Raw genomic sequence first — 20,897 nt, forward strand, 5'->3', positions numbered from 1 at the left:
TCCCACGGTGGGAAATCCCCTCGAGCTCCACCCTGGAATAGCTGCAGAAAAGCAAACAGAAAGCCCAGGTCCCACTAGCTAGGGGGCTGTTCCCAGAGCAGGATGTGGAACACTGGGGGCTCAGCGTGTCCTCAGCGGAAACCCCCTCCTCCTCCAAAAACTCTGGGCCAAAGGAAAAAATGCAACCCCTGTAAGGGAAAAAAGGAAACACCCAGGACCCTCTGGACTAGGCTGGCTTAATTTTATTTTATTTGAATTGCCAATTTTTTTTTCTTTTTTAAATTTATTTTAATTGGAGGCTAATTACTATATAATATTGTGGTGGTTTTTGCCATACATTGACATGAATCAGCCATGGGTGTACATGTGTTTCCCCATCATGAACCCCCCCTCCCAACTCCCTCCCCATCCCATCGCTCAGGGTCATCCCAGTGCACCAGCCCTGAGCACCCTGTCTCATGCATCAAACCTGGACTGGTGATCTGTTTCACATATGATAATATACATGTTTCAATGCTATTCTCTTAGATCATCCCACCCTCACCTTCTCCCACAGAGTCCAAAAATCTGTTCTATACATCTGTGTCTCTTTTGCTGTCTCACATATAGGGTCATTGTTACCATCTTTCTAAATTCCATATATATTCATTAATATACCATGTTGGTGTTTTTCTAACTTCAATCAGTATAATAGGCTCCAGTTTCATCCACCTCACTAGAACTGATTCAAATACCTTCTTTTCAATAGCTGAGTAATATTCCATTATGTATACACAGCTCTCTTATCCATTCATCTGCTGATGGACATCTAGGTTGCTTCCATGTGCTGGCTATTGTAAACAGTGCTGCGATGAACACTGGGGTACACGTGTCTCTTTCAATTCTGGTTTCCTTGGTGTGTATGCCCAGCAGTGGGATTGTTGGGTTGTATAGCAGTTCTGTTTCCAGTTTTTAAGGAATCTCCACACTGTTCTCCATAGTGGCTGTACTAGTTTGCATTCCCATCAATGGTGTAAGAGGGTTCCTTTTTCTCCTCACCCTCTCCAGCATTCATTGTTTGTAGACTTTTTGATACTAGCCATTATGACCAGCATGAAATGGTACCTCATTGTGGTTTTGATTTGCATTTCTCTGATAATGAGTGATGTTGAGCATCTTTTCATGTGTTTGTTAGCCATCTGTATGTCTTCTTTGGAGAACTGTCTATTTAGCTCTTTGGCCCATTTTTTGATTGGGTCATTTATTTTTCTGAAATTGAGTTGCAGGAGTCACTTGTATATTTTTGAGATTAATTCTTTGTCAGTTGCTCCGTTTGCTATTATTTTCTCCCACTCTAAAGGCTGTCTTTTCACCTTGCTTATAGTTTCCTTCATTGTACAAAAGCTTTTAAGTTTAATTAGGTCCCATTTGTTTATTTTTGCTTTTATTTCCATTACTCTGGGAGGTGGGTCATAGAGGATCCTGCTATGATTTACGTCCAAGAGTGTTTTGCCTATGTTTTCCTCTAGGAGTTTTACAGTTTCTGGTCTTACATTTAGATCTTTAATCCATTTTGAATTTATTTTTAAAGTCAGTGGCCAAATTGGAATTAAAAAATAAATGTACTGCTGTGAGAGTCGTGGTTGGTCCCTGCTGATGGTGACTCAGCCAGACACACCAGCAGACCCGCCAAGGATCAGGGAGACTGGGGGTGCCCTGGACTCTGCAAGAGTGGCCCAACCTCACTGTTAATCAGAGGGGTGCAAATTAGGATGCTGTTAACAACAAAAGGTAGCTTCAAGCAGTGGTGAGGATGAGGGTATGGTGGTCTCTCTCTCACTTTCTTGGTTGCAATTTGGGGTGAATATAAACACTGAAAATGTGGGTACATGCTGCCTGGCATTTCATGTCTTAGTACTTTTCTTGGAGAAACACAAAGAGCCTAAAAAGAATATGCAGGGGAATTCCCTGGTGGTTGGTCCAGTGGTTAAGATTCTGCGTCCAAAGCAGTGGTTGCAGGTTCCATCCCTGGTCAGGAAACTAGGATCCCACATGCCCCGGGGAGCAGCCAAAAAAAATAAAATAAAGAATGTGAAAAGATCTTAATCACAGTGCTATGAAGGTTTAAAAGAAGAAAACAATTTAAATGCCCATCAGTGGCATGGATGGATGATGTACGAACTGTTTTATAGCCCTTAGAAGGTTCACTCTGACACACTTAACCAGATGTATGTGTATCAACAGGGAGAGATTACAAAAACATATTGCTGAGTAAAAAATGCGAGTTGTAGTATAATTTGAACAATAGCTTTTGATTTAAATAATACACACAAGTGCTACCTATGTACCTGTTACCTAAATGTCTATGAGGAAACAAAGCAGATTGAGAGTTGAGATTTCCTCTCCTAGAGCTGGTAAGTGAGCTCTGATAAAGAGAGCAAAGCTTCCTCCTCGGTGTTTTTTTATTGTTAAGAAGAAGGTATTTGTGTGTCTCTCATGTCTTCTCCAGTGGTTGTACCCTGATTTCTAAATTTAATGTTGTATCACAAGCACTCCTCTGAGCCATCAAAAATTATTTGAATCTGTCATTTCCAGTGACTACATGATAAAGTTATTATCACTTTTCGAGTCTTTTCCTTCTTTCCTGTTATAAATAATGGTATAATAAATATTTTATACATGCAGAGTTATCTACACTTTTTGCCTTGAATACATTTTTGGAAAGGATTTATTAGTTCAAATGGAAGGGGTATTTTAATGCCCTTGATACATCTTGACAAATTGCTTTAGGTAAAGTTTGTAAAAATTCATCCTTCAGTCTCTGGGCACCTTTGACAAAATGAAGCATATCTTTTATCCTCTGAAAGGCATTCTGGTAATTTTACAAGTGAGAAAAGTGGTATCTCATGGTTGCCTCAATTTTATTCATTTTTTATTATTTGCGAGCGTGATCCTGACTTGGGGGCTGTATGTCATCTTTCATAGTATTTTAAACAACTTTCTGGGACTTCCCTGGTGGTCCAGTGGTTAAGAATCCACCTTGCAACGGAGTGGATGCACTAAGATCACACATGCCTAGAAGCAACTCAGCCCACGTGCCGCAAATACTGACACCTACACACCGCATCGAAAGACCCCACATGCCGTAACTAAAGCTTGCAGCAGCCAAATAAAAATAAATAGCTTTCTGAACTGAAAGAAAATAGACTAGCTACCTAAGTTCTGTCTAGGTCTTTGCGGCTTTGATGTTTATACTTAATTTGAAGATTGAGATAAAATTAAAATGCAGGTTTTTCCCAGAAAACTGCAACCCTAAGGAGACACCTGACCGAGAAGGACCATTAGAAAGCCAGGTTTTGAGTATTTTGGTCACCTTCTCACCTTGTCTTGGTTGTTAGCCTGGGACTCAGACTAGCCAGGGTCTGAGACCTGGATTCCCAGGTGGCGCTAGTGGTAAAGAAACTGCCTGCCAATGCAGGAGACATAAGAGACACAGCTTCTATCCCTGGGTTGGGAAGACCCACTGGAGAAGGAAAGGGCAACCCACTCCAGTACTCTTGCCTGGAGAATCCCATGCACAGAGGAACTTGGTGGGCTACAGTCCTTGAGGTTGCAAAGTCAGACACGACTGAAGTGACATAGCACAGCACAGAGACCTGGGTGGATGCCCAGCTCCTCTGCGATCATACTCAGCCTTGTGCTCGGTGAGTTCTGCCTGGGCACAGACACCCTGGTGCTCTACACACGGCTGGCTGTTCTGAGTCATCGTCGGCACTGCCCTCTGCCTTCCCTGGGAAAAGACTCATTTGGCCACAGTGCCAGATGACAGGGTCCCTTCCTCTCTTGCAGGCTACGCTGCCATTGCAATGACCCTTCTCTGGACGACCCCATCCCCCAGGAGTATGCCCTGTTCCTCTGCCCCATGGGTCCCCTGCTGGACAAGCTTCAAGAGTTCTGGAGAAAGAGCAGGCGGCAGTGCGCCAAGAACAGAGCCCATGAGGTCTTCCCTCATATAACGCTCTGTGACTTCTTCACGGTGAGTTGGCCCAAGGCACATTTAATTCTTCTTAACATAGCAGCTGAGTCATTTCCTGCAATAACTAGGTGGTGATGGCGGAAAACTAAGGGGTTTGTTTTCATAGAGTGGTCCACAGCAGTGATGTTTGCGTGAGATAGCCTTTACTTCCTCATCTTCATCTGGTCAACTCCTATTCATCCTTCAGAACCCAACTCATTTATCCTCTCCCTTTTTAAGTTTTCCCCACCTCCCCAGGTGGGCTTCCCTGATGGTTCAGTGGTAAAGAATCCACCTGCAATGTAGGAGATGCAGGTTTGATCCCTGGGTTGGGAAGATCCCCTGGAGAAGGAAATAGAAACCCATTCCAGTATTCTTGCCTAGAAAATCCCATGGACAGAAGAGTTGGATGGGCTACTGTCCACGGGGTTGTAAAAGAATCAATGACTAAGCAGCAGCAGCTCCCCAGCTGGAAGCGTTGTGCGCTCTGTGCTCCCACCATCCCTTTGCTCTCTAACTAGTGGCTCTTTCCCTGTTGCACGGCAGTGTGTCAGTGGCTCTTTCCCTGTTGCACGGCAGTGTGTCTGACGCAACCTGGCATCCCTCACTGGACTGAAATCCTCAAGGGAGGGAGGAGGCTTTGCTCACTATTGTGCCCACAGAGACTAGCAAGTGCCTCAGCCTGAGTGGGGGCTTCACGAACCTGTGATGGGTCAATTAATGAACAGATTGGCCAGCCACAGATGCAGGACTTCTTCCTGTCCTGGGGACCAGCTCTCTGGCTCAGAAGAGGTCAGAGAGGCCGTTCTACAGGCTTCCTGTAGAAGGAAGGTGAGAAGTACCTGGACTGCTCAAAGACAAGAGCGAGGCACAAGAATGAGAGGAGGGAAAGATACCACTGGGGCTCCTGACAAGAAAAACGTAGAGAGGGCACACTCCGCACCATCCTGGCTCTGCTGTCAGCAAACTCTCAGCGTCCCACTGGGGCCCAGGGAGTCCTTTGTTACAGGCTCCTCTGCATTGCACAGAAAGGGGGCTGCAAACCTGTGCAGGATGGTTTCCAGAAGATGCCCAGGAGAAGCAGTGCCTCCCAGAGCCCCTGATAAACACCCTCATTTGCCATGGGGTGAGGAGAGATTCCCAGGTTTTGAATCCAGAAGAGTCTCAGGTAAGCTGGGTGAGTTGGTCACCCTGCTTGGACATCACTAGCATTTGTGATGCCAGCGACTGTGTTCCTTTACGGCTTGTCCTGGGAGCTCATCAGGGAAATGAGTGGCAGCCAAGCCAGCCCTGAACATGACCTTAGAAATGGATGTGCCTGGTCATGACCACCGGGAAGCTGACCTGGGCTCCAGCTCCTCCTCACAGCCCACTGAGGCATGGGCACACGTGCACACACACACGCATCACGCACACAGTTCCCTTCTCCCAAGAGAGCTGCCCCGCTTTCCCCCACCCTGCCCTAGAGGCTGAGAGTCCTTTTCTGGCAAAAGAGTGTAACAGGAATTCACTCTTTGTCTGATTCTAAGAACATACAGCCACCAAATGGTGGCGTCAACTACAGCTCTGTGTATAACGTGGCTCCATGCTCCAAGGTGACATGCTTGAGGCCAAGAAATACATGTGAAGAGATGTTCATCCACGTGGCGGTTACGAGTTGAGTGCCCTGTGGGTATATCCCATGCCTTCCAGGTCTGTGAAGGCTGCAAAGATATGGCAGGGGTGAATTTAGTGAGCTCCTGGTTAGTGGGGAGCTGTGGGTGTGTGTTAACAACAATGATAAGGTTCACAACTCAGAAAGCAAGGGGGGCTATGGGAAACCCAGAGGGAGCCTGCTGCTGGGGAGAGGAGGGATCAGCCAGCTCCCCATGGGGGTCACTGTGTTGGGGTTCACTGGGGTGCCCCATGGCCTCATGGAGTCTTCCTCACTGAGCCAGGAGCTGTGTGGCCAGAGAGTGGGTGTGTGGGTGACAGTGGGGATTGATGGGGAGCTTATAAGTCAAGACCACTTCAGAGGAGACCCTTGTAGGCAAGGACGGTTCGATCATCGGCCAAGTGCGAGGCCTGCTGCCCAGTCTGAAGGCCAGCAGCCAAGGAATAGGCTACAACCCTCCTCAGTAGGTTACGTTCTGAGCAGCGCACCCCAGGGCTGCCTCAGTGGAGCCTACAGGAACCCCCAGAAGCCAACAATGCAGTGCTGAGCATAGCTGTGCTCCACGGGAGTGGGACAGGGGCTCAGGATGCAGTATGAGGGGTGCTGGGTCAACTCAAGAAGGAGTGAAGGACGAAGTTCAAGGGACCCGGGGTTTCCTGCCTGGGCACTTAGAGGCTATTCCATTCCAATAAGAGCTTGACCTGAATTGCCTAAGGAACTGGGGACCAGATCCATCATCCCAAACACTGGGACCAGGCAAATTGTGTTACAGTGTCGTGAGCAGAAAGGAGGTTCCCACGGTTCTCAGGCTCTGCCTGGTTCTCATCAGTTAAGGTAACATGTGACCGTCCTGTCTCTGTCCCTCAGTGCGAGGACCAGAAGGTGGAGTATCTATACGAGGCACTGAAGAGAGCCGGGGACAGGACCCTGCACGCATTCCCCTCGGCCGTGCCTCTGGTTCTCCACTCTTCCATCAGCTACCTGGGCTTCTTTGTGAACGACAGCCCCGCAGACATCATCCGGGAATTTGCTGTGATGTTCGCCACAGAAGCCTCCATCTTGGCAGGTAGGCAGCCCTGCGGCGGTGGTGCACGCAGAGCCCTGGTTTACAGAAGGGAGTCCCTTTGCACCTGGGGCTGGGCTCTCCACACTCGGATGCTGGGTGGAGCCCAGGGCAGCAGGAGTGAGGCTGTTCCCCAGTGCAGTGATGGTCAGCCTGCGGGCTAGTCTGATGGCAGGACACGGGGGTGCCTGCACCATCACCAGGCCACTTCCCCCCGACCTGGCCCTTTACGGCCAACAACTATGACTTAGCCTTAGCCTGAGGCTTAACAATTACCTAGAACCTCCATGAAATCCCAGAATGTCCTTCAGAAACCTGAGTAAAGTAAGTTAGACAGAGAAAGGCAAACACCATATGATATTGCTGATCTGTGGAATCTGAAAAAAAAAAAGGCACAAATGACCATATTTACAAAGCAGAAATAGAGTCACAGATGTAGAAAACAAACTTATGGTTACCAAGAAGGGGGAAGGGATGAACTGGGTAATGGGGATTGACATATACACACTGCTCCATATAAAATAGATAACTAGTAAGAACCTGCTGTATAGTATGGGACTTCCCATGTGACTCAGTAGTTAGCAGGAGATGCAGGCTCAGTCCCAAGGTTGGGGAGATTCCCTGGAGGTAGAAAAGGCAACCCACTCCAATGTTCTTGCCTGGGAAATCCCATGGGTGGAGGAGCCTAATGTGCTAAAGTCCATGGAGTTACTATAAGAGTTGGACACGACTCAGCGACTAAACAAGTGTAGCACGGGGAACCTACTCAATACTCTGTAATGACCTATATGGGAAAAGAATCTGAAAAGAATGGATACATGTATATGCATAACTGACTGACTTTGGACTTTCCAACCAGTCCATCCTAAAGGAAATCAGTCCTGAGTATTCATTGGAAGGACTGATGCTGAAGCTGAAACTCCAATAACTTTGGCGATCTGATATGAAGAACTGACTCATTGGAAAAGACCCTGATGCTGGGAAAGCTTGAAGGCAGGAGGATAAGGGGACGAAAGAGGGTGAGACGGTTGGATGGCATCACCAACTGAACGGACATGAGTTTGAGCAAACTTCGGGAGATGGTGAAGGACAGGGAAGCCTGGCATGCTGCAGTCCTTGGAGTCGCAGATAGTTGGACACAATGGAGCAACTGAACTGAACTGAACTGATATGCCAAAAAAATTTAATTTTTAAGAAAAGTGAGCAAGTAGAAAGACTCCAAGCAAGCAGAGGGCTCTTCTCTAAGTGAGAATAGCCTTGTTGCATTGATGACGTTTTTCAAAACACTCAGCTGCTGGGAGACGGCCCCAGGGGGTCATTGTGCAGCGATGTGATGATGGGGATTGTAGGCTGGCGTGCCTCCCCCAGCTCCACATCCCACCTGGGACGCCTGTCCTCAAGGGGCCAGCGCTATGTGTAAAACACAAGTCCTAGTTGATTTCTTGAAATTTTTTAGGTATGAGCATAGTCTAGTTTCCTTGGCCTCTTGGTAGGGGGATGGAGTCTAGGTGCATTACCTAGACTAACTTTGAGAATCAGCCAAATTCCCTTTTCTCAACCAGCAGCCCTGGTCTGGGGACTGGGGCTCCAGCTGGGGTTTAGTGGGAAGCATTCTGGACTTGAGCTCAGGTGTGAATTTTCCCTCATTCCTGGTTAGTGATGTGACCCTGAATCATGTCTTCTGACCCTTGAGTCATCTTTCTTTTCGAATGACTGGGCCCACCCTTCAAAGAGTGCAACCTGTCTGGGAACGTCCTCGTGGTCCTGGAACACAGAGGTGCTCAGCACTGCTGTGTTTGCTGTGTCTGAGACACAGAGAGACCATAGCGCCCTGATGGGAGGACGCCCCTCTGCCCCCAAGATGGGTATGAACTTCGATCCTGGCCACATGAATGGTTTCATCAATCCCAGATTTCCACCCGGAGGCTGGCTTGGCAAGTCTGGGATCACGTGTTCTAGATAGATATAAACTTAGCCATGCCTTGAGGAGCACGCAGTTGCTCAGTGATGTCCGACCCTCTGCAACCCCACGGACTGTAGTCCACCCAGCTTTGGCGTCCATGGGATTTTCTAGACAAGAATACTGGAGCGAGTTGCCATTTGTGAGGAGCGGTCTCCTTTATGTAAACCTGAGTTCAGGTAACGATTCTGGCATCCCCTTGTCTCTAAAAGGATGACGTGGCTCTTACCAGGCTGCAATGTGTCAGCTGCCAGCCTTCACACAGAACCAGTGCCTCACTTACTTCCACAACCCCCTGCTCCCGACCAGAAGTGACTCCCAATGCCCACTCATTTTAACAGTGGAGTGACCAAGGGCTGTGAAGGGCTGTGACCCGCCCGAGGTCACTATCTTGAGTTGAAAAGTGTCGCCTAGAATTCATATCTCCCAAAACCTCCGAAAAGGACTTTCTTTGGAAATAGGGTCTTTGTAGATGTAAGTAGTTGAGGTCACACTAGTGAAAGACAGGCCCTAAGTCCAGTGACCAGTATCCTTGTGAGACGAGAAAACACAGGGACACAGAAGAGAGGCCAGGCATTGAAGTGAGGCGGCAACGAACCAAGGAGCTGAAGGAAACAAGGAGACACCCTCCCCGAGAGCCTTCTGAGGGGGTGGCCCTCAACACCTTGGTTTTGGATTTCCAGCTCCAGAACCATGAGAACAAATCTCCATTGTTTTAAGCTGCCCAGTGTGTGGTCATTTGTGACATCAGCCCAGGAAACCAACAGAGTCCTCAAGCACTCAGTGAGTGTTAAGGCTGGCCCTGGAGTCCAGCCCTCTCCTGCTCCACCTGGGTCTCCTGCTGACTGGCCCCACATCCTGCGAGAGCTGGTTTTGACCCCCTGTCCATCACCCAACCCTGAGCTGGTTCTGCTCTGCTCTCCATGGCCGCTGCCCCAGGCCTGACCCTGTTGGGTCGGGAGGGGTCAGTCACAGCTCCAGGAGGCCTCGCTGGCATATGTGTCCCTGCCCAGGGCACAGTCCTCAGGGGCATGGGCCATGGAGAGAAGATACACAAGTGCCCATTCAGAAGGCCAGTGACTCAGTGATCTCTCGGATGACTACCATGCCTGGCCCTTCCCAGGCCGTGCTGACTCACCCGCGGCAAGACAGCCCTCCCCGCCACAGCTGGAACACCTGAGAAGAGGAATTTCCCTGCCGCCCACACACTCTCTTATTTCAGGCGCCTCAACCCCCGCAACTTGCGGCATGGAGACCTCGGCGGTTTCTCTTTTGCTACCAAAGGCTCAGACAGAGGATAGAGACGTTGGTGGGGCCGCCAAGTCTGGGCTCCAGGAAGTGCGTCATTGACGTTGCTTGGTTGAGGACAGGTCCTTGTGTGCCGCTCAGTGTGGCCCGTGGGTAACTAATATCCGGGCTTCTCAGGAGGCACTACTGGTTAGGAACCCGCCTGCCAATGCAGGAGTCGTAAGAGACGCAGGTTGGATCCCAGGGTTGGGAAGATCCCCTGGAGGAGGGCATGGCGACCCACTCCAGTATTCTTGTCTGGAGAATCCCCTGGACAGAGGAGCTACAGTCCACAGGGTCGCACACAGTCGACAAGACTGAAGCAACTGAGCATGCGAGCATGCACGCAACTCATATCTACTGCAAGTCTCTGGGGGACCTTACAGTTAAGAGGCTGGTTTCCCAGGCCAGCCCAGCAATCCTCACCCTCAGGTTGTCGCTGTTGAAACTGAAGCTGAGTCAGACCAAGACGCTCCCCAAGGTCACCTACCAAATGAGGCAGGTGGATCTAAAGTCAGGTCTACCCACTTCCCAAGTCTGTGCGGTTCCACTGATCACCGCCTCCCCAGAACAGAGCTGCTTTGTGACCTGGCTGAAATCAGATCCTGGCTGCTTCGGGGACACTACCACCCACTGACCTGAGGGCCTTGGAATGAGGACCAGGAGAGCTGGGGCCCAGGGTACCGAGATCACTCAAAAAGGCCAGGGCCTGGCAACTCCAAAGTCTTCCTGCTTCACAAAGCCAGCTGGATATGAGAGGTGCTGGGGTGTTTTCTTCCAGAGACTCGGCAACTGAACAAAAGGCCACCAAGTAACGTGTACATCCCAGGGGACGAGGGAGATTTGAATCAATTGTTGGAGCAACTAGCTTGCAAATTGATAGACCCCCCCCCCCCAGGCATGTCCCCTAAACCTGTATCTCTGCTCTCTCTGCTCACCTGCTTCCTGGTCAGATGTGCACGCTCCCAGCCATCTCCGTCACAAACTGACCTCCATGCTGCGGCCCATCTGGGCCAAGTCCTCACCTCGTTGGGAAAGCGCTGGTGCAGGGGGCGGGGGTGGGGATGGGCAGAGATAGGAAGACCCTGTGTAAAGGCATTTGCACTGCCACCCTGGTCGCGTAACCGCCCTGGACGGGGAGCCCTGGGAGTACGGTGCGGCCGTCTGGGTCAAAGTGCCCGTGTGCCTCCTTTCACAGACTGCACGGTGAAGCCTTGCACCAAGCAGCTGCATCTCACCCTGGCCCACAAGTTCTACCCTCACCACCAGAGGACGCTGGAGCAGCTGGCCAGAGCCATCAACCCCGGCCACAGCTGCCAGTGGACAGCCGCGCTCTACTCCCGGGACATGCGCTTCGTACACTACCAGGTGGGTGAGCCCAGGCAGGTGGCTGGACTGGGCCCCCCAGCCTGGGATCCGGTGAGCGGCTGCCTGCCTGACACAGCCCTGACCCCAAGAGCCCTTGGCTGGAGGTATCTCAGTAGAAGGAAGAATTTGAATCCCTTCTTGAAAATCATTTTGTTGCCTGCGTTTTGGAATTAACATTCTTTTGTTTATGAGTTGCAGACATCCAGAAATTTGGAAGGGAAAGAAGGAACATTTCTGGTGTTAAAAGTGGACTGTTGCAAAGATTTATGAATACATTATGTTGGCTATTAATTTGTTTAAATAGTGACTTGAGTGAAGGCTCAGTCCAGGACTCCCTCCCTGCATGACTGGTATTAAAAATGGACTGTTGCAAAGATTTATGAATGCATTATGTTGCTTATTAATTTGTTTAAATGATGCCTCAGTGATTTAGTGACGCCTCAGTCCAGGACTTCCTCCCTGTGGAATTGATTGGTTTAGAAGGTTTTGTTATACTCCTTTTCAGACCCATGGAACAAGTATGAATCCACTGTGTTCCTTCACGTGGGAGAAGCTGTAAATAACCTCACTCCAATGGGGGCGAATGTGACATCTGGTTATGCTTTGAGATTTTTCATATAAGAAATAAGTAAACAGAGATAGATAGGTAAGTAGGTAGACAGATAAATAGATAGGTATAGATAGATAATTGATACAGGATAGACAGGTAGGCAATGGCAGCCCACTCCAGTACTCTTGCCTGGCAAATCCCATGGACGGAGGAGCCTGGTAGGCTGCAGTCCCTGGGGTCACTAGGAGTCGGACACGACTGAGTGACTTCACTTTCACTGTTCACTTTCATGCACTGGAGAAGGAAATGGCAACCCACTCCAGTGTTCTTGCCTGGAGAATCCCAGGGACAGGGGAGCCTGGTAGGCTGCTGTCTATGGGGTCGCACAGAGTTGGACACGACTGAAGTGATTTAGCAGCAGCATCAGACAGGTAGGTAGATGTTTAGTAGATGATTAATAGATAGATAATAGATACAGAAATATAGATGATAGGTAGATGATTGGTAGATGTTAGATAGATGATAGATGGGTGGCCCTAATGGTAAAGAATTGCCTGCCAATGCAGGAGATTCAGGTTTGATCCCTGGGTCAGGAAGATTCCCCCGGAGAAGGAAATGGCTACCCACTTTTGTATTCTTGCCTGGAGAATCCCGTGAAAAGAGCCTGGCAAGCTACCACCCACAGGGTCACAGAGAGTGGGACATGACTGAGTGAGCACAAATACAGATACCTTGGTAGATAGATGAGAGAGACAGAGACGTGACAGGTGGATACCAATACCCATTTCTAAGTCTCTCCAAAGAAGTCTGTGCATCCTTTGGTCACATTCCACTGTCATCAGCCAAAGGCTTGGGTGTGTCCTAGAGACACAGAACCCGCCCTTACTCAAGACCTGAAGACTCCTGCCTCCTTTCCAGACCCTGCGGGTCCTGTTCCAGTACAAACCCCAGAACGTGGATGAGCTGACGCTCAGCCCCGGGGACTACATCTTTGTGGACCCCACGCAGCAGGAGGAAGCCAGCGAGGGCTGGGTGATCGGGATCTCGCAGCGGACGGGCTGCCGGGGCTTCCTGCCGGAGAACTACACAGAGCGAGCCAGCGAGTGTGACACCTGGGTGAGACACAGGTGAGTGCCGCCCCCGCCCCGCAGCCCACACATCTCTCCTGCAGTCAGAGAGTGTCTGTCTGGAAAGAGTGTTCACAGCGCTTGTATGCTTCTAGATCATTCCACCATCGGTGAAATGGCCTGCTCCGGGCTGGCAGCATTATCCCTGTAGGTATCTGGTAAATGTCTTGACCGATTCATGGCTTTTCACTGAAAACATTCAGAAGACATCAGTTACTCTATAAAACTTTTCGGAGACCATAATCCCCAAAGGACTACAAAATACACTTCCTTATTCTGAGCCTGAAAAATCATGGAAGCATGCAAGTACTGTGGAAGAGATAATTAAATTGAAAATGAGCACCTGAACTCAACTATGATACACCCATACAATAGAATACTTGAGGTTTTTAAAAATGATCACAAAGAGGTATTTATGCACTGATATAAAAAAATACACGGTAAATTGCAGAAGAATGTGTATAGGATAGTACTAACTGTGGGGAACAGATGAATTAAAACATGATCATCTGTACTCACATATGTTTATGCAAACGCAAAATGATAGGATACTGAAAGAGGAACTCCCCAGGTGAGTAGGTGCCCAATATGCTCCTGGAGATCAGTGGAGAAATAACTCCAGAAAGAATGAAGGGATGGAGCCAAAGCAAAAACAACACCCGGTTGTGGATGTGACTGGTGATGGAAGCAAGGTCCGATGCTGTAAAGAGCAATATTGCATAGGAACCTGGAATGTCAGGTCCATGAATCAAGGCAAATTGGAAGTGGTCGAATAAGACATGGCAAGAGTGAACTTCGACATTCTAGGAATCAGCGAACTAAAATGGACTGGAATGAGTGAATTTAACTCAGATGACCATTGTATCTACTACTGTGGGCAGGAATCCCTTAGAAGAAATGGAGTAGTCATCATGGTCAGCAAAAGAGTCTGAAATGCAGTACTTGGATGCAATCTCAAAAATGGCAGAATGATCTCTGTTCGTCTCCAAAGCAGACCATTCAATATCACAGTAATCCAAGTCTATGCCCCAACCAGTAATGCTGAAGAAGCTGAAGTTGAACAGTTCTATGAAGATCTATAACACCTTTTAGAACTAACACCCCCAAAAAGATGTCCTTTTCATTATAGGGGACTGGAATGCAAAAGTAGGAAGTCAAGAAACACCTGGAGTAACAGGCAAATTTGGCCTTGGAATACGGAATGAAGCAGGGCAAAGGCTAACAGAGTTTTGCCAAGAAAACACACGGTCATAGCAAACATCCTCTTCCAACAACACAGGAGAAGACTCTACACATGGACATCACCAGATGGTCAACACCGATATCAGATTGATTATATTCTTTGCAGCCAAAGATAGAGAAGCTCTGTACAGCCAACAAAAACAAAACCAGGAGCTGACTGTGGCTTAGATCATGAACTTCTTATTGCCAAATTCAGGCTTAAACTGAAGAAAGTAGGGAAAATCACTAGACCATTCAGGTATGACCTAAATCAAATCCCTTATGATTATACAGTGGAAGTGAGGAATAGATCTAAGGGACTAGATCTGATAGATATAGTGCCTGATGAACTATGGAATGAGGTTCGTGACATTGTACAGGAGACAGGGATCAAGACCATCCTTGTGGAAAAGAAATGCAAAAAAGCAAAATGGCTGTCTGGGGAGGCCTTACAAATAGCTGTGAAAAGAAGAGAAGTAAAAATTTGCAAAGGAGAAAAGAAAAGATATAAGCATCTGAATGCAGAGTTCCAAAGAATAGCAAGGAGAGATAAGAAAGCCTTCCTCAGCGATCAATGCAAAGAAATAGAGGAAAACAACAGAATGGGAAAGACTAGAGATCTCTTCAAGAAAATTAGAGATACCAAGGGAACATTTCATGCAAAGATGGGCTCAATAAAGGACAGAAATGGTATGGACCTAATAGAAGCAGAAGATATTAAGAAGAGGTGGCAAGAATACACAGAAGAACTGTACAAAAAAGATCTTCATGACCAAGATAATCACGATGGTGTGTTCACTCACCTAGTGCCAGACATCCTGGAATGTGAAGTCAAGTGGGCCTTAGAAAGCATCACTAAGAACAAAGCTAGTGGAGGTGATGGAATTCCAGTTGAGCTCTTTCAAATCCTGAAAGATGATGCTGTGAAAGTGCTACACTCAATATGCCAGCAAATTTGGAAAACTCAGCAGTGGCCACAGGACTGGAAAAGGTCAGTTTTCATTCCAATCCCAAAGAACTGAGCAATGCCAAAGAATGCTCAAATACCGCACAATTGCACTCATCTCACATGCTAGTAAAGTAATGCTCAAAATTCTCCAAGCCAGGCTTCAGCAATACGTGAACCATGAACTTCCAGATGTTCAAGCTGGTTTTAGAAAAAGCAGAGGAACCAGAGATCAAATTGCCAACATTAGCTGGATCATTGAAAATGGAAGAGAGTTTCAAAAAAACATCTATTTCTGCTTTATTGACTATGCCAAAGCCTTTGACTATGTGGATCACAAGAAACTGTGGAAAATTCTGAAAGAGATGGGAATACCAGACCACCTGACCTGCCTCTTGAGAAACCTATATGCAGGTCAGGAAGCAACAGTTAGAACTGGACATGGAACAACAGACTGGTTCCAAATAGGAAAAGGAGTACGTCAAGGCTGTATATTGTCACCCTGCTTATTTAACTTCTATGCAGAGTACATCATGAGAAACGCTGGACTGGATGAAACACAAGCTGGAATCAAGATTGCCAGGAGAAATATCAATAACCTCAGATATACAGATGACACCACCCTTATGGCAGAAAGTGAAGAGGAACTAAAAGCCTCTTGATGAAAGTGAAAGAGGAGAGTGAAAAAGTTGGCTTAAAGCTCAACATTCAGAAAATGAAGATCATGGCATCTGGTCCCATCACTTCATGGGAAATAGATGAGGAAACAGTGGGAACTGTCAGACTTTATTTTGGGGGGGCTCCAAAATCACTGCAGATGGTGACTGCAGCCATCAAATTAAAAGACGCTTGCTCCTTGGAAGAAAAGTTATGACCAACCTAGATAGCATATTCAAAAGCAGAGACATTACTTTGCCAACAAATGTCCGTCTAGTCAAGGCTATGGTTTTTCCAGTAGTCATGTATGAATGTGAGAATTGGACTATGATGAAAACTGAACGCCAAATAATTGATGCTTTTGAACTGTGGTGTTGTGAGAGTCCCTTGGACTGCAAGGAGATCCAACCAGTCCATCCTAAAGGAGATCAGTCCTGGGTGTTCATTGGAAGGAATGATGCTAAAGCTGAAACTTCAATACTTTGGCCACCTCATGCAAAGAGTTGACTCATTGGAAAAGACTCTGATGCTAGGAGGGATTGGGGGCAGGAGGAGAAGGGGACGACCAAGGATGAGATGGCTGGATGGCATCACCGACTCAATGGACATGAGTTTGAGTGAACTCCGGGAGTTGATGATGGACAAGGAGGGCTGGCGTGCTACTATTCATGGGGTCGCAAAGAGTCGGACATGACTGAGCGACTGAACTGAACTGACATCGGCTGATGCCTAAAAGATCCCTGGAAGGGAAAAACCTCTAGAAACTTCCAACAGAGCTACCCTGCAGGGTTGAAGGTGGAGTTGGGAGAATGGTCTTTTATGTCTCTACAACTGCATAATTTTAAAAATTTTTGAAACTTAGAAATGCATTGCTTCTTCAAAATGTAAGTAATCAATTTTAAGTTTAAAGAAAAAAATATAAAGAAGTTGGGTCAAAGGGAGAGAAGTCAGACAAGCCTGGGGCCAACTTTGTACCCACCATGCAAGCTGTGGGACTCAGGCTCCAAGCCCTCCCACACCCAACAGGACACAACTTCCACAAAACCATCACGGTCATACCGGGCACAAGGACACCAGTCATTCCAGAGAAGCACAATTTTTTGGATGTGGCTATGGCCATGGGTCCAGTAGCCAGAACAAAATCACAGCACGTTGGTACCACGAGGGACTGCAGAGATAACTGGCTACAGCATCCTCTCTGAGAGGTGAGAATACTTGGGCCCAGGGAGCTGGAGGGGCCAATTCATCATGCAACTAAGGAACCACTTGGTTCCTTGTAGAACCAGTTCAGGCAGTCCATTTAAGGAGTAACAGGAGGAAGATGCTGCTTCCACCCTAACTGACCATCTGAGGTCCAGGAGGCATGGGCTTCCATCTGGCTCCTGTCTTTAGCAAGTCTTCCAGTCCTTGCTCAGGACAAAAGAGCTTCACTGGCACCAGGCAACTGGCAAGCTGGATGTTGCTAGAACTCTGCTGCAAAGACTCTATAGAAAATGAGCTTATGGTTGTTACATTTTTCATCTTACAGTTAATCTGTCAGTCACCTGCCACCAAAACAACCATTCCAGCTTTTAGGCTGGACATTTCTGGGACTACTCCTTCTAGAAGCAAGTTTCCTTTAGAAGTGAATAAGTATTAATAAGAATCACAGCAAAAGAAGAGAAAACTGAGTGTTGAGCTGGGCTGGGGGTATCTGATGACCATGTTTTGGAAGCTCCCCGTTCATGCTGGGGAAGACACATGGCAAACAGTGGCCTGTGATCATGCTCAGAAAGGCAGAGACCCAGCTCTGCTGTCAGACTCAGCTGTCCTGGCTACGTATTTTAAAACGGCCGAAAGTGTACTTTATTAAACATTCAGAGCTCTTTAATCAGAAACCGGCCCCAGAATGTCAGGACACATCGTTAATTGCTTAAGCAGAAATTAAGAAATCGCAGTTCAGTGACACTGTCCCAAGGCTACCTTGGCCACGGGCAGACACACTGTTGTTCAGACAGTGGATAAATATCTTGGAAAGTGTCAGCACAGAATTCACACTTGGCACCTGCAACCCAAGCAGGAAAAGTTTTCCTGCACCAGTGGCCCATCTCCAATACGACAATTCAGTCTTTGTGCCAACAGTTCAGTGTCTCTGGATTCACTTGGCCACAAAATGACCATTACTTTGTCCATTACTTTGAAGAAAAAGATCAGATGGAGTTCATACATGAATCACAGCAGTTCTCAACCCTCCGTGGAAAAGGAGGATGTAGTGTAACTGTCAAACAAGGAGCTGGGAATATTAGAGCTCAGAGAACACATCCTCTCTGAGCCAGGATTAGAGTCCCAACCTGGAAGCAATACACGCCTGTAAGTTTCCAAAACCACAGAGCAAGTTGGTGGCAAGTAGCTCAGAAGTTATAAAGGTGTTGTCATGAGCTGCACTGGGTCCCCAAAATTCATATGTTGACATCCTAATCCCCAGCACCTCACAATGTGACTATATTTGGAGATGAGTCTTTAAAGTGGTGAAGAAGTGAAGTTGCTCAGTTGTATCCGACTCTCTGTGGCCCCATGGACTGTAGCCTACCAAGCTCCTCCGTCCATAGGATTTTCCAGGCAAGACTACTGGAATGGGTTGCCATTTCCTTCTCCAGGGGATCTTCCCGACCCAGGGATCGAATCTGGGTTTCCTACATTGTAGGCAGACGCTTTACCGTCTGAGTCACCAGGGAAATTCTTTAAAGAGGTGATTGAGGTAAAAGATGATCTCAAGGATGAGCCCTGATCCGTCTGACTGGTGTCCTTATATGAAGAGTAAGAGATAAGGACACAAACAGACACGGAGAAGGATGATCACACCTGGACACAGGGAGATGGCCATCCACACGCCCAGGAGACAGGCCTCGGGGGGCCAGCCTCGACCACACCTCAGCCTTGGGCTCTCAACCTCCAGACTGTGGTTCCTCACTCTGGCATCTCTGGAAGACACGCTGGGACACAGTCCACACAACCCACAAATGGCAGCTTTGCCCCTGGTAAAAGTCAGGGAGAATTTAAACGCATCTATCTCTGGTGTAAGTTAAGCATTAAGTAGATTTCTGAGGTTTAAGAGAAAAACAGAAATATCGAAATGCTACGTTCTTTCCTTTTTCCTCTCATTGCCAACATCCCCGTCATAATCTAGGTTGTATTTCATTTGACAGACTAGCAAAAAAAATTCAATTTTTCTCTCTGACTATAAATGTCACAGATGTTATTTATAGATAATGCCGCTTCACTACCTGCCCTGTGGGCCACAAGCAGGGTGTGTAGCGGTCGGCGGGGGGGCCCACCTCACCCTCAGGAAGGGGAAACCAATCAGCGTTTCCTGTATCAATGTGAGGCTCTACAAATACTGAGAGCGTGTTCTCTTGAAGGGGGAAATGTCAATGGTCTGAGTACGTGGATCGTGTTCTCATCTGCTTACCACCAGCTAAAGCCCTAAATGCTGTAAGAATACGAGCCAAGTAAATCTATTTAACCTGAACCCCTCCAGTAGGATTTACCGCTCGAGACAGGAGAGATAACACGGAAAGAGAAGGTACAACTCACAGACGACTTCAGAAATGCTTTCACTACACTGAAACCCCACGTGGGCACTGAGTGTATGGCGGTGAGGATGAAAGGAGGGTGACCAAGCCCATGGGCCCCTGAGATGCAGAAGAAATGGTCCCACTCCCAGCTCAGGACCCGGTGAGGGTCTTGGGATGCAGGCCTGGGAGCCATCAGCCTCACAAGAACTAGAGGGCTTGGGGCCTCTCTGAGAGAGAAAGGAAACCATTTACCAATAGGCTGAATAAGTAGAAACACACCAGGTTCAGGATGGAGCAAGATGAATCCTGTCAGAGTCATTTCCAAGTTTAGTGAAGTACCTTCTAGGGCAATCCCAATGGGGTCATTTGTTGGAACTTCACTGAATGTGCGAAAAATTTATCTGGGAGAATAAACAGGAGAGAAGAGCTGAGAACACTTTGGGAAACAAAAGTGATGGGAAGAGACATCTACCTTACCAGATATTAAAAGCATGTTAGAGATCTATGATACGGTACTGATGAGGGAGAGAGAACAGATGGCAGAGCAGGAGGCCTGGTATGTTAGGGTTTCCTATCTGATGGGTGCATCAGAAATAGGAGAATAATTGGGTGTAAAATAGATGGTATTCTGTATGATCGTATAGCATACACTGAGTTGAGTTAACAGAAAATGAAAATTATTTTTAAATAGAAGGCAAAAAAAAATAGAAGGAAGTTTAAATGATGGTATTTCTGATTTCTGAACTGGGTAGAGTTTGAAAACAGAGAAGCCATGGAACATGTCTTAAGTGAGATGTAACAGAGCCATCTTTGGGGGCTCCCTGGTGGCTCAGATGGTGAGGAAGCGACCTGTGATGCAAAAGTTCGACCCCTGAGTCAGTAAGATTCCCTGGAGGAGGAAATGGCACCCCACTCCAGTCCTCTTGCCTGAAGAATCCCAGGGACAGAGGAGCCTGGCGTGCTGCAGTCCATGGGGTCGCTAAGAGTCGGCACCACTGAATGACTAAGCACTGCACTGCCTCTTTGGAGCAGTCTCTCAGAGCTATCTAAGGTGCTGTCTCCTGGGCTGCAGACTCCATCTTTATTAATGATTATTAAATGCTTACATTGTAAGCCTTCTCTATGTTAAAATCATAAACAAAACTACAATTTAAACAGCAAGGTGATAATGCTTTTCAGAAAGTAAATAGTAATAAAGACGATGCTCCCTTACCACTCACTCACGTGAGAGGACTGTCTGCCTCCTTCTCGCCCACCATGAATCCCAGACACTCTGCTCACCAGCTGCCTGGTGACTGACTTTTTCATCTAGTCCACAGGCCGCCTACTGCATTCTTCACTCCTATCCGCTACGAGAGGTGAACGTTGGGAGAATGTCCCCAGCTCTGGTCACCTGCAGCCTCTGGGCCACTTACCCTTCTCCCCTCGTCACACTGTGGTGCTTGGGCCCAACTCCTAGCTGAGGGTGCCCGTTTGTAGTTTGTTTTATTGCACACCTCCTGGGCATCCTGCATCC

At 47.7% G+C, this 20,897-nt stretch overlaps 1 protein-coding gene across 1 annotated transcript in view; it reads left to right on the forward strand.

The window, feature by feature from the left end:
- UBASH3A (ubiquitin associated and SH3 domain containing A) overlaps window positions 1-20,897 on the forward strand; it is a 40,296-nt gene that overhangs the window by 2,904 nt on the left and 16,495 nt on the right. Inside the window, exons 3-6 of the mRNA XM_027960765.2 lie at window positions 3,829-4,015; window positions 6,516-6,714; window positions 11,157-11,326; window positions 12,795-13,003. Coding sequence (XP_027816566.1) covers window positions 3,829-4,015; window positions 6,516-6,714; window positions 11,157-11,326; window positions 12,795-13,003 — 765 coding nt within the window. The remainder of the gene's footprint in view (window positions 1-3,828; window positions 4,016-6,515; window positions 6,715-11,156; window positions 11,327-12,794; window positions 13,004-20,897) is intronic.

Source organism: Ovis aries, chromosome 1 (assembly GCF_016772045.2).
Source record: "Ovis aries strain OAR_USU_Benz2616 breed Rambouillet chromosome 1, ARS-UI_Ramb_v3.0, whole genome shotgun sequence".
NCBI lineage: Eukaryota > Metazoa > Chordata > Mammalia > Artiodactyla > Bovidae > Ovis > Ovis aries.